The sequence below is a fragment of the Balaenoptera borealis genome, assembly GCF_965194805.1.
Source record: "Balaenoptera borealis genome assembly, chromosome: 1".
Lineage (NCBI taxonomy): Eukaryota > Metazoa > Chordata > Mammalia > Artiodactyla > Balaenopteridae > Balaenoptera > Balaenoptera borealis.
The window spans coordinates 175,903,532-175,916,704 of record NC_138860.1 but is presented as its reverse complement, the minus strand read 5'-3'; the positions used below and the strand labels follow the sequence as shown (position 1 = coordinate 175,916,704).

Here is a 13,173-nt window from a genome sequence, read left to right as displayed (position 1 = left end):
GAGGGAGACTGGGCGGAGGGCAGAGGCTTGGCGGAGGGCACAGGCTTCCCGGAGGACCCCGGTGGGCCTGGGGCCACACTCGGAAGGTCGGAAAGGCCTTGTGCGGGGCACGTCGCAGGCGCTCGAGGAATGCGAGTTGCCTGAAAGAATGAAGGAAGGAAGGAACGGGGTGCGATCCAGGGCGGCCGCCCGGCCCGGGCAAAGCTGCCGAGGCAGGAAGCAGGGTGGGGGCGCGCCGAGGCTGCAGCGGCCCGAGCGCAGCTGGGGGCAGCGGGAGAGCAGTCGGGTCAGCAACTCCGCTGGGTGGGGGGCCCCCCCCCGGCCGGGAGGCTGGGAACCGGGAGGCCGCGCTGCTGGCAGAGTGGCTGGGGCGCCGCGAGGCTCCGGATGGGCTGGGAGCCCCGCCCGCAGGCTGCGGAGAGAGCCGGAGCCAGAGCGGAGCCAGAGCTCAGACATCCGGGCGCCAGCGAACACCTGCGAGCGGCCCCCAGGGCCCGCGGGGGGAGCGCGGGTCGCCGGGCCTGGGGCGGGGCCAGCTAGGCTCCGCCCATCCGGGCTCTAGGCCACGTGGGCCGAGGCTCCGCCCCTGCCCCGGCGCAGAGAAGAGGCTGCGGGGAACGCCTCTCTCAGGAGAGCAGGGAGCGGGCAGAGCCGACCCGGAGGCGCAGTTCTGCGAGAAAGAGAGAGCGGAAAGGATTTAGGATGTCGCCTGGGGAATGGAGAAGAGTGGTAGCCGTGAGAGGCGATGAGACCGGGAAGCCAGATTATTGACGGTTGTCCGGCACATCCACAGCTAAGGAGAGCTGTAACTGGCCTTCTCGGAAAGGGCACCATCTCCGGTGTCACAGGCATGAATTTGAATCCCTGCTTTGTTACTTAGGAGCCGTGTGGCCACGGGCAAGTTACTTCGCCTGTTCTGAACCTGTTTTTTTATTTACACAGTAAGAATCCCTTCCAAAAGTCCGTTTTTCAGAGCTGATGCAGTAGTGAACTGTAAGACTCAGTTAATAGTGAATCTTGTATTTTCAGGGAGCCTGGTAGATGCTTTACGCATGTTATTTTTAATCCGAACCACAGACCTGCAAAGGGAGTACCATCATCCCATTTCACAAATAAGAGGGAGACCTGGGGTGGGCTTAGGTCTTTCATTCAGCAAGCACTTACTGGGGACCAAATATGTGCCAGGTAAAGGGAACGGTGAGGGGAAAAAATTGGCCTGGAGTAGAGGTAGGAACATGGACTTCGAAGCTAGATGGTGCTGGATGGTGCCTTGTTGTGGCACTTCCTTGCTTTGTGACCTGGATCAAGTTAATCAGCCTCTCTGAATCTGTTTCCTCTGTAAAATGGGAATAATGATACCCACTTTGCTGGGTTGTGGTGAGGATTAGAAAAAATTAAGATAAAATAGAGCCTGGCACCTGGTAGGCATTTGATAGGTGTTTACGACAGAAGACAACTATCCTGAGTTTTCTCACCTAGGGCCAAATTGCTTTCACTCCCTAATGACTAATGAATTGGTGTGCTGGTTTCAGCTTTTGTCCCAGCCACCTGACCAGCTCAGTCTCGGAGGACCTTACAGGCAATTTCCTTGGAATTAGCTTAATAATACCTTGTAGGTGTGTGATGCATTTCAAAGAACTTTCCCACCATTATCTCTGTCCAGGGAGGCAGCAGTACAAGAACCACCAGCTGCTGAGCAAGGGAGGAGAGAGGCTTGGAGAGGTGAGATGTCTTGCTCAAGCGCACATGGCAGATGAGCGATTCAGCTCTTCCTAGCCTTCCACAGTCCCGCAACTTCCGAGCAGGAAGCAGCATACTGTGGCAGAAAGGGCACAGGACGTTGAGTGCCTGGCTTTACTGCAATTAATGGTGTAATGTGGGGCCGGGTGCCTCAGAACTCTTTTCTCAATATCAGCAGTCTCATACAGATGTGGAAACTGAGGCTGAATAGACGCAGTTGCTAGCTTGCAGTCAAACTGCTAGTATGTGGCAGACAAGGATTTGCACCCTTGTGTGGCTGACTCCAGAGCCAGCAGGGGACACGGAACAAATGATCCAAGGTAGACCCAGCCTAGGTCTTGTGCTTACTTGGTTTGAAGTAAGAGTTCCTCACATGGGGTCTGAGGGCTTCCCAGGGCATTGGAGGTATGCTATTGCTCTGCAAAGTGTGTGTGTTTGTGTGTGTGTATCTTCTGAAGAGAGCATTCATACCTTACATCAGATCATCTGAGAAGACCAGGAAACAGGTTAAGAACACTGGTCAGCTAGGAGGGTGGTTTGCAGAGACAAAGGTTGCCTCCTCTCCACGTGCCCCTGTTCGCCCCTGAAAGCTCACCAGGGTTAAGGCATGAAGGTGGGTGATGACGTGACCTGTTTGTTATGAAATATTGAAGTAACTCATGCCAGTGGCCAACACACATATGAGATCATATCATAAACAGGAATCTAGTGAGGCCAGGTGCCTGGTAGAACCCACCTGGGGAAATGCCAGGTGGGGGCAAAGGAGGATGGCATGGTTTGGGGGTCTTGCCCTCTGCCTCTCAGGCCTGGCTCCCTGGAATAGCCGGTCTCAGACCCTGCTCCTGTCCACTACAATCACAGTCACTGCAGTTAAGGTTAAAATCCCATCTCTGCCTCTCCAGGGGTTGTGTGAACCTGGCTCCAACCCATTACCCATGAGCCTCAATTTGTCCATTTCTGAAATAAAGCTAAAGATGCTTACAGAATAGGCTCCCAATGGAGATGTTATGAGAAGGATATACCAGAAATAAGGGCTGTAGGGACTCTTCCTCAAATTCCCAGTCTAGGCTCAGAGTCTTCAACTACCTGGTGGTAGAGGGATTTGTTCCCATATTTCCCAACCAGCACCAAAATCCTTCTGATCAGAGTGGCTGAGGATTTGAAGGAAGAGACCCCTCTCCTATTTTCTCCAACTTTGAAAGCCCAAGAGAAAATTAAAACAGAATGTGAAGAGGGAAATGAAACCAAGCCCAATGATCCATTTATTCAATTCTGAAATGGGTCTATCAACCACCAACCCTGCCTGGGCACCAGGTGAGGCTTCTCTTCCACATCCTCTGCTAGAAAGACATCATGAATAATTAATGGCATTGAAGAGGACAGCCATCTGCTAGTTAGCAAAACAGCTCTCAAAGTACCTAAGAACTGAGACTCAGGAGACCCGATTTCTATCCTGAGCCCCCAACTTGCTGGGTGAGCTTGCGCCAGTCACTTCCCTTCTCCAGTCTTCCCTCACTTGTTAAATGAGACAGGACAAGGCTCTTCTTTGCACCCAATGGATGTGGGGCTCCCCCCCCTCCCCAGCCTTAGCTGGGTATTCTCCCATCTCTCTTTTAAGGGAATAATAAGCAAGTTTGCTTTTCCCAAGCTCCAAGACATTTAGTCCCCCTAAATTCAGTCTTGTGAGAAAGAGTGTTAGCACTTAAGGAATCAAATTACATAAGTGTTTAAAAACCGTTTATTATGCAAAATGTTAACTTTTATAAAAAGTTTAATATACATCGCATGGTTACAGAAAGTCACCTTCCTGCAAAAAAGGTACAAAAGCTAAATACTCTATTATAGAGTTCATAATCAGGGCAACAGAGCCTTTCTCCAAGGAGACCAGAAGACCAGCTCTACCGCTGCCTTGCCAGAGTTTGGAGAGCAGCCAGCCCCGCCCCCCATACACCTCCACACACTGAAAGACAGTCTTTAAACTTGGGGGTGGGGTGAGGGCTGGGGGAGGTTGCCCAGCTGGTGCCCAGAGCTAGCTCTGGCTCTTTAGGCCACCCAAGTTCACAGTCCTTCGCTCCCGGGCGCAGGTCCAGCCTCGAGGCAGGGGTTTGGGGAAGTCAAGTGGGCAGGGCGAGGTTGGGGCCCATCCATGCCCTCGGGCTTCCGGCCGTAGAGGGTCCCGGGTCCCAGGCGGAACGGGCGCCAACACCTGCGTTCTGGGCGGGGGAGGAAAGAAGACCAGGGAGCCGTCAGTTTCCGCCGAGCGCGCCGAGGCGGGGGCCGGCCGCAGACTGGCCGGCGCCAAGGAGGAAACTTGGTCTCTACCCTCCAGCTGATAACTCCGCGCCCCTCGCTGCCCCCACCCAGTTGGCGCCAAAGGACCACAGGCGGAGCTTGCACCATCCCTCCCTCTTGGAATTAACACTAGCTGGGAGGGGACTGAGGAAAACACGGATCCTTTAAGGACTCCAAGCTACAAACAGACTGGCTATTTTATTTAGTCGGACCCGCGCCTTTCTCGCGTCTTTGGCCACTAGGGAAGGCAGGGACACCGTGTGTTTAAGGTTGAAACGAACACTGGATGGGAATTGGTTCCGTCATTCATTTGATGTGACCACGGTCAAGTCACTTTCACCTCTCTGGACTCGGTTTCCCTAAACCAAGGGAGCGCGGGAATCCCTTAAAAGGCCTACCAACTCCAGGATTTGCCGTTTAAGCACCAGCTGCCCCTCTTCCCCGCCCCCGGGAGAAGGCGTGTATACTCACCTGGCGGCACCAGGACGTCCAGGTCAGTGGCAGAAGCTCCTTTGGTCGTTGGAGATCACAAGTTCCGGAGCAAGCTCGGCTGTCTTAGAGAAGGAAAACGGGAGAGTTACGCACGGCGCTAGGAAGTTCTAGGGGTCCCGCAGCATCCCAGCCCTGGAGCTCAGCCCCGCCCCTGCTCCAAGCACGCCCACGCGCACCTGGATGGGAAGATGCGGGCCGTCTGGGGGTCCAGGAGCGGGCTCGGCCAGAACCACCTGCAGGTCGAGGATGTAGTCGATGACGCGCTGCAGGATTTCCACCTGGCTAAGCTGAGTGCCTCGCGGGACTCCGGGTACCAGTTCCCGCAGACGCGAGTAGCAGTGGTTCATGTCGTCAAGCAGGCTCAGCGGCTCCTCAGCTGCCGGGCTCTTGCCGCGGCCCCGCGCGATGGCCAGGCTGCGTTCCGACAGGCAGCACACCGCCTCGTAGCAGCCGCGAACCGGGCTCAGCGCCTTCATATTGAGGAATGAGGTTGGAAGTGCCGAAAGAACCAAAAACCCAAAGAATCTCTTGAGCAGCTAGCAACGCGCGCTCTCACGGAGGTCCGCAGTTATAGAGCCCGCCTGGAAGACACGCCCCTTTATGCAAAACAGCCCGCCTTGGCCCCGCCTCCGTCGACCCTGGGCGTTCACAGCCCGGGTAAATTGCAAACAGGCTTCCTCTGGCGGGTCTGACGCCGAATACCGCGGAGCCGCGGATTCAAAGAATGAGGAAGCGCTGATACAGAGGAGAGGCGGGCCTCTTTGCCAGAAAGGATTTAAAAAATCTCTTAAAACCATTAACTTTAAGAATTTGCCTTTTCCTGGCAGCGCCCCAGATCTTAGAGAGCTCCCCTGCCCCCTGCCAGTCCACCCACAGCCCAACACTGGTTCGAACTTCGAACTCACAGTCCTCCGAGGTCGTAAATCCCCGAACAGCAAAGAAGCTTTTTTTTTTTTTGGTAAGCAAAAGATTTTTCAAGGGAAACTTGTAAGGAATTAGTGCCGCCTTGTTCCCCAATTTGCTGTTCGTCTGACCTCCAGACTCACTGGCGTCAGGAATTATCTTGTGACCAGAGGGGAAAAAAATTAATTGCGGTGAAGCTGAGGTTACAATGAAGAAAACAGATTTGGGCTAGGCGCTGAGATTGCAGAAGGAGGAGGGGAAGGGGGTTTGAGCAAAGAACACTATTTATTTGAGCAACAGGGGGAAAGAAAAAAAAAAAAGAAGAAAGCAGCCTGAATCGTGCTTTTTGCATGGAGAAGGAAGAGAGCTCCCATTCTCGGGCCCCATGCACTCCATAAGGAGCCAAATATATGCCCAGTTATATTTTGGAAGCGAGTTTGATTAGAATTTTGGACAGGGTTTTGAATTGGGGTGCAGAAGGGATGATTTCTAAATAACCTTTTTAGGAGCTCCCGTTAGGTCAGCAAATCTCTTTTAACTCTCACTTCTCCCTTCCCCCATTCTCCACACACCTCTATGCGGAAAACAATAGTTTGGTAATTTCATCACTATTGTCTATCCCTCTGCTATGGAAGGGCAGGCCACCTGGACTGGATTATTCTTAGCCTTGCTGAAATGGCACCAGCTCTATCTGAGAGCCCAGGAAAGGGACCACGGGACAGGCAAGTAAGCCCCGTATCGCAACGGGACATTGCATTCAGTATTCTTTGCTTGTCATCTTGTCATTTCCAAGGACTTTTGGGAATCTGCAGCCTCAGAATGCTGGTTTCCATCATGGAACTGGCCAGGTGGGATCCCCCAATGGTTGCTTCCTTAATCAGTCAGTTGGTAAATATTTATGGAGTCGCTTCACATAAAACAGTGGCTCCTGCTCTCAAGAATCTCACAATTTGGGGAGACAAGATTAACACAGGAAACAATTAAGAGTTCTATAGTATGTGGCACTGATTAACAGGACAATGGGAGCTCAGAGCTAGGACAGTCTCAAAATAGTCATAGTAAAAAGGACACTGGACTGGGAATTAGGAGTCCTAGATTGAACATACCAGCCTTCCCAATAATTTGTCATGTGATCTTGAACAAGACCAGGTACCTTGGCCTTAGTTGCCTTGTGAACAAAATGGGGAAATGGTGCTAAGTGATTATTTAAAATCCTTTCCAGCTCTAGAAGCCTAATGCTTTATGAAATTTGGACAGGCAGGTGTGGGATGGTAAAGGGTACAGAAAGGAGTTATAAAATATTTCCAAGGTCACACCACAAGTAATGGTAGAGCCAGCCCTGAATCCTTGTTCTTTGCTGTCATACCACAGGACTCTGTGTCCCAAGAAAGAGTCGAAAGACTTCTTCCTGAAATATAAATGTTTTCCAGGACAGCCTCTTTGGTATAAGAAAATATCCCATGAATGGACAGATCAGTCTATATAGGCTACAGATGTCAAGTGAAGAGCATGCCAGCTATTTGGTCTTGGGAAGGGAATATGGTGGCTATGCGGACTCCTGAATGACCAAATAGAAAACACTTTTCTGTCACGCAGACTTCTGTGGTTTGTGAAAAATAGTCAAGCCCAGGTTCTGGAAAATATCATGGCCTTCAGAGCTACGCAGATTTATGTTCAAATTCCCATCCTTTTTTACTAATAATGTGAACTTTGGGTAAGTCACCTCTGTGCCTCAATTTTCCAGTTTATAAAATGGAGCTAACTAGACCTACCTCATTCCTTCAACAAATAATTACTAAACGTCTCTTCTCTGCAAGGCGCTTGACATACTCTCTCCCTCACATCCATTAGTCTCCTTGGTGCCCGAGGACCCAGCAAGTGGCCGGTTGAGTGGTCTGTGCTCAGTTCACAGGACCACACAGATTCCTCTCTCTCCTTTTCCCTCCCCCATTACTACCCACTGCTGCCTCAGGCTTGTGCAGCCATTTGCAAAGCACCTTCACATTATCTCCCCAGATGCTTTCAGGCTGAAATGCCCATGAGCTGGGTGACATAGGCAGGAGAGGGATGCCGGGATCAGCAAGCAGAATTCTGTCCTGGTCATGTCAGTAACTTGCAATGTGGCCTTGGAAGAAGTTCTTTCCTTCCTGGGCTTCATTTTCTGTAAAATTGAGGGAGGGAGGAACAAATGACTTCTAAGGGTACTCTCCAATGTAAGATTCTAATTCTGAAAGAAATGGGTTACGGTTGAGAACACTGAATAAAGTTTGAGCCCAAAAGACTTCTTTTTCCCAACAGCGGACTGGAGGGCTAGCTCAGGCCTTCTGCAACTTGTTTAGCGGTGGTGGGGCCTCAGTCTCTTATTCCAAATGCCTCTGAACTTTCTGTTCCCAGTTCTGCTCCTTTTACCAGCTTTTTCCCCCCTCTTGCATTTTTTATTTTTATGAAAGGATGTCATTAAGGCTTTTGTCTGCGCTGTTTTTGTTTCAGAACTTTTCTCACAATCCTATTTTTTGTTGAGGAATCCGCTCCTTTGCCCAGCTGTGGGTCCCGGTCCCACAGCTGTGTTGATCTAAGACTCAGCCCCAGACAGCCTGGCGCCAGGGTGGGACGTCATGCGTTCACACAGGGATGCGTGTCCCAGGCAACCTTTCCTCGGGCAGTCACCGGCCGGCGACTGCCGTCCCCACCAATGAGCGTCCGACACCCGAGAAAGGGGAGGGGTCTGCGCCGCCCCGACCCGCAAGCGGCTTGTGAATTGCAGATGCTGAGAACTTGATAACGTTCCTTGAATTGGGGCCCTTTAAAGTCTTTTTTCCTTCTATCTCTTTTAGTTCTTTCTTTTCTTTCTTTTGTTTATTCTCTTTCTTGCCACCTTTTGCCTTTATCTATATATGTTTATAAGTTTTCGTCTTCTTCTTTTTTTAACTATCTCCTCCCAGTGTCAGGAATCATTTTGTAAGCATTTCCAGGAACTGAATCTTTCTTTGCCAAAATAAAAAAAAAAAAAAAAAAAAAAGAAGAAAAGGAAAAAAAAGTCAGTGTTGTGCTCTCTGATTTTTTTAAGAGTTGGCAGAACTATTAAGTTATACTGCTTTTTCTTTAAAATTTTGAAAAGTGGTCGGGGGTCTCTGAGCTGTCGATTTCAAAGCCAAAGTAATGATGATGAGAATTGCAGATGTCTTTTTGCCTAAACTGAGCTTCTATCTATTTGTCTACCTTTCTATTTTTTGCCATTAATGTTGAAAGTGGGGATCAAGGGAACTTCCAAATCTTGCCCAAGGTTACTCTGGATGTCAGTTGCTGACCTGTAGTCAGGACCCAGACCTCCCCCTCATTTGGCTTCCTGTCCATTCTGCCCTCTAACTCTCCTTAGCATTAGGGTGGTCTGCTGTAGTCTCAGGACATCCCCAGATGCTGCATTTTTTAATGCGTACCTGTTTGCTCACAAAGTACATGTAAAGGTGTGCGGAGGACGTCCCAGCCATACACTTAGAACATACCCCTTCTCCTCCCCCAAGCAAGGCTAGACCTCAAACTACTGCTTGAGACTCATGTGATACAAGAAGAGCATGGGGAATTCAGAATCAAGGCTCAAACCCTTGGATGGACTACTTATTCTTCCCTCTGCCTCAGTTGTCTCCTTGTAAAATGGGGTGAAAAATAATATCCACCGACCTTATTTACAGCTGGGAGGATCAAGAGGACAAGGGATGGAAAGTGCCGTAGGAACCAATTAGTTATTTTCATGTGCTATGATGTGATGTAGCCCCTGGTGAGTGAGATAGGTGGTACCAAGCGAGCTTAATGGTTCCTGCTGAGTCTGGTCTCAGGAACATGTGAAATACTGCGAAGGGGACTATGGAACATCTGGATCTAAGGCATGAGTCCTTATAGGAATGGGGATTTCAGGGGCCTCCAAGATGAGCTACTCTACAGTTCAAAGGACTTGGTGCCGCCACTGCCACCGCCACCACCATCATCATCATCCTTCATTGAATCTTAACTATTTGCCAAGTCCCACTTGCCTTCTCATACATTATCTCATTGACCCATTTTACGCACCAGGAGACTGAGGCTCAGAGAGGTTAATGTGCTTGCCCACGGTCATCATGCTAATAAGTTGCAGATCCAAGATTTGCACCCAGGTCTGCCTGTCTCAAAACTTCTATCCTTCTGTGTTTATGCTTTTCCTTCTGCCCTTTCAAGGGACCTCCTAGGAAGGTAGTTTGGACCTGAGAGGGTTTTATTCCACCGTATAGAGAAAAGCAAGGGGGGGCATGCATTAGGTTGGAAGACAGACACTAAGGTATTAGGAAATGTCTTCTAAGTAGAGAGACTCAGAGAGCATTGGAAATTTCTTGGAAATGTGAAGCTTTTTTTCCCCCCTAAAAAACCTTCCTGTCCATGCTTTCAGGGATGTTTATTCTTAAACAAAGTGCAGGCTGACTACTCCTGTTTTTAGGAGTCAACTTGGGAGTTGAGTTTCCTCCCTCTCTCCTTCTTTCAACCCAAAGCCAGCCTAGCTTGGTCCAGCCATACCACCCTGAAGTTAACTAACCCCTTATGTCAGCAGGTAGGCAGTGACCATGGGATGTCCAGGGGCTGGCTTGGCATCTGGGGTGTGTGTGGGTGGACAACCACAGGAAAGTAGGAAGAGAGTTTGTTTTCTGAGAACCTATCTTGTGCTGCTGCTTTATAAATTCTGTCTTATATAATCTTCTCTAGAGTCTTTGGGGGTAGATATCGTGACAAAGGTACTGAGGTCAAAGAGATCTGTCCACAGAGCTAGCAGGCACAAAACTACAATAATCAAAATTTGAACTCAAGCCTGTGACTCAAACATTGATGCATACAAGGATGGAGACAAACATTCAAACTGCACACAGCGCCTAGACACACAAGGACTAGTTTCCTCACCCTAGCATTTCTAGGCTAATGAGGACAGACAGGGACAACCTCATTTCCCTGTTAAGAAAAGTTTGGAACTTCTAGACTTTGGAGAGCATCAGTAAGTTATGTAGGAGTTTAACTCTGATTTAACAAATAGCAAAAGGCAAAGAATATGTTGCAGAGGTTTTGCTATTTCCAAAGCACTTTCATTCATGGTTTCATTGAACACTTCCAACCACCATATGGGGCTTATAGCTCACCTGCTTTGTAATCATGTCATATCTGTCTTCCTGGTCTCAGTATCCCTCACAGTGCCTGGCACAGAGTGGGCAATTAGTAAAGATGTACTGAATTAAGTTCCACCCCAGTAATCACTTTTGGGAGACCACTTAGGGGATGTTCTTTGTCGCAGACAGAGGCTGACAGTTGGATTTGGGCTCCCACTAATGGGGTTCAGGAAAGGCTTTAGAAAGATGATGGAATCCAAGGCAAGAAAAGATGAAGGCAAAAAAAAAAGGCCTTGAAAAGCAACATTCACCCTGCTCAGATATTGTCTTGTGTTGGCCTAGATCCCAGCAGCAGTTCAAAAGCTGCGAGGGTAGGTAAGGGAGGGATCCCGCCTGCAGAGAGAGCTGACCCTGTCAGAGAGGAAAAGTCTCCCCCACGCCCAATGGGGCACTGAGGTGGAAATGCAGGGGTGCCAGAAAGCAGAGGCAGAGGCTGCAGCTCAGAGAGAGCCTCCTGCCGGCCAAAGCCGCCCTTGACTGTCATCATTACAGCAGCCTACGCATCAGCAGGCTCATAAGGGATAACTTTTGCCAAGTGCCAACAACGAGTCAGGCATCTTTATATTATCTCTCTCAACTCTCGTATGGATTGAAGCTCAGAGTGGTGAGGTGACTTGCCCAAGGTCACACAGCTGTTGGGAGGCAGAGCAGGGTTGCCTGAGTCCAGAGCTTGTGCTTTGAAGCATGAGCCAGGCTACCAACTGGAGGGAGAAAGGAAGCAAATGCTGGAGAATGGGGGCCTGTCTTAAGGAGAAATTGGGGTTGGAAGGAGAAGGAAATTCATATCGGAAAACCATTTTGTTCAACAGAGCTTTATGGCGTTAGGCTGTGTGTGTGTGTGTGTGTGTGTGTGTGTGTCTGAGTAAGTGGGTTGTTCTCTGAATGTGTGTTCCTCCCTGTGTGTTGTTGGCCTCTCTCTGGCTGTGGGACCCTTCCTGAGGGTTGTGTGTCTGTGTCCCTGGTGAGAGTGAGAGTGTGTGTGTGTGTGTGTGTGTGTGTGTCTCCCTGATTGTTGCTTAAATGTGTGGTGTGTCTCCCAGAGTTCTCGTGGCCCCCTGCCTGAGTATACGACCTCCTCCGGGTGTGCAGCCTTCTCCCCATCTGCCCTTTCAACGAGTGTCCATCTTCCCCCAATCTCCGGCCCTGGTGCAGAACACGGCCAAGAGGACAATGGGCTTGCGCGCCCGGGTGGCCTTTTTCTCCACCCCCTCAGCCCCTGCGACCCTCCCGCCCGCACCCCGCGACCCAGCTGCCCCCACTCCGGCCCGTCGTCCTGCCCAGGCCGTCCGCGCCCGCGCCCGCGCCCCTGCGCCCCACCCCTGCCCGGCTCGACCTCCGGGCCCTCCGCGCCCGCGCTCCGGCCCCGGGCCCCGTAGGCCCCACCCCGGCGGCCCCAGGCGCGCAGCTGCGGGACACACAATCGCCGGCGCCCCCGCCCGGCCCTCCGCGCAGCCCCTTGCCCAACAAAAGCCGCTTTCTTTCCCCACAACAGATTAAAGACCAGGAGGGGGTGAAAAATAGTTTCTCCGGCCCTGGTGGGGGAGGGGCGCGGGAAAAGCCGGGGCTTTGGGGCTCTTTGATGGCAAGTGTGTGGGAAACCCGGAGGAATGTGGCTGCTCGGACCGCCGCGGCGGGGAGAGGCGCCGGGAGGAGGGCCCGCCCCCCGGGACCCCCGCGGCCAGGGCACCTCAGATCGCTGCGCGTCTCCCCTCGCGCTCTCCTTGTCCCCCCTCCTACTCTCCCCCATCGCGCCCCTGCTCCTTCGATCTCTCCCTCAAATTCTAGTTTCTCTATCTTCTCTCTACTTTCCCTTATTCTAATTTTCCTTTTCAGGCGTCCCTTTTTAATCTCCGCCTCCTTTTTCACTTTTTCTTATTTCTCGTCTCTTCGTCTCTCGCTCCGTGCCTTTCTCTTGATCTAAACATCCATCCTTTCTCTTCTCTTTGTCTTGGACACACTCTCTGCCCCTTTGTGTCCCTGTTTCTCTGTTTCTTGGCGGCTCCTTCTCTGTGCCTCTGGCTAGGTCCCTCCTGGGTTGGCTCATAGGAATGGTGCTGGGTTTAGTACGTCTCTGGTCGCCCTTTCTCCTGCCTGTTTGGAGAGGCTGGGAAGAGGGAACAGGGATGTGGGCAGTCTGTTTATACATCCCTCTCCCTACACACGTGTGAGTGGAGATGGGAGCTGGCAGGGGAAGTCTGGGGGAGCCCAGAAGATGGCAGAGAGGAGATTTGGGGAGGCCTGGCCTGCTGGACCCAGGTGGAGTAGGAATAGGAGCTCTTGGAGGCTTCCAAGGGTTCAGCATTATTTTCGGCTCAGTTTAATTCAGTCTGTGAAAGGAATTCCTGGCCCAGGACCGGATGGTGGCCTTGGGACCCTGATGGGAAATGGGTTGGGTCTCCTGGCCCCCTCCTCTCTAGTCTTTGGGACAGACTTGGGAGAGGAAGGGGGCTGCTTCAAGACAAAAGGCTTCCAGGTGGCTGGGGGCAGGGGCCTTCCATGTAAAGACAGTGAGGTACATGCAAGACACAGCCTGGGAGCCTAGAAACCGGGCTTTTGCATTTGGCTC

The 13,173-nt window shown here is 51.2% G+C and overlaps 1 protein-coding gene across 1 annotated transcript; it reads right to left on the bottom strand.

Annotated features, from left to right (window-relative positions):
- Positions 1–3,460: 3,460 nt before the first annotated feature.
- Positions 3,461–5,088, bottom strand: ID3 (inhibitor of DNA binding 3). The gene is made up of 3 exons (XM_082392319.1): positions 4,701–5,088; positions 4,504–4,586; positions 3,461–3,953 (listed from the first exon to the last, which is right to left on the bottom strand). The coding sequence occupies exons 1-2, from the start codon at positions 4,998–5,000 to the stop codon at positions 4,527–4,529; spliced, it is 360 nt and encodes a 119-aa protein (XP_082248445.1). The 5' UTR covers positions 5,001–5,088; the 3' UTR covers positions 3,461–3,953; positions 4,504–4,526.
- Positions 5,089–13,173: the final 8,085 nt, after the last annotated feature.

Coding starts and splice junctions, on each gene's coding strand:
- ID3 (XM_082392319.1), bottom strand. CDS start 5,000: ATGAAGGCGCTGAGCCCGGTTCGCGGCTGCTACGAGGCGGTGTGCTGC. Junction 4,587..4,700: donor GCCCGCATCTTCCCATCCAG/GTGCGCGTGGGC, acceptor TCCTTCTCTAAG/ACAGCCGAGCTTGCTCCGGA.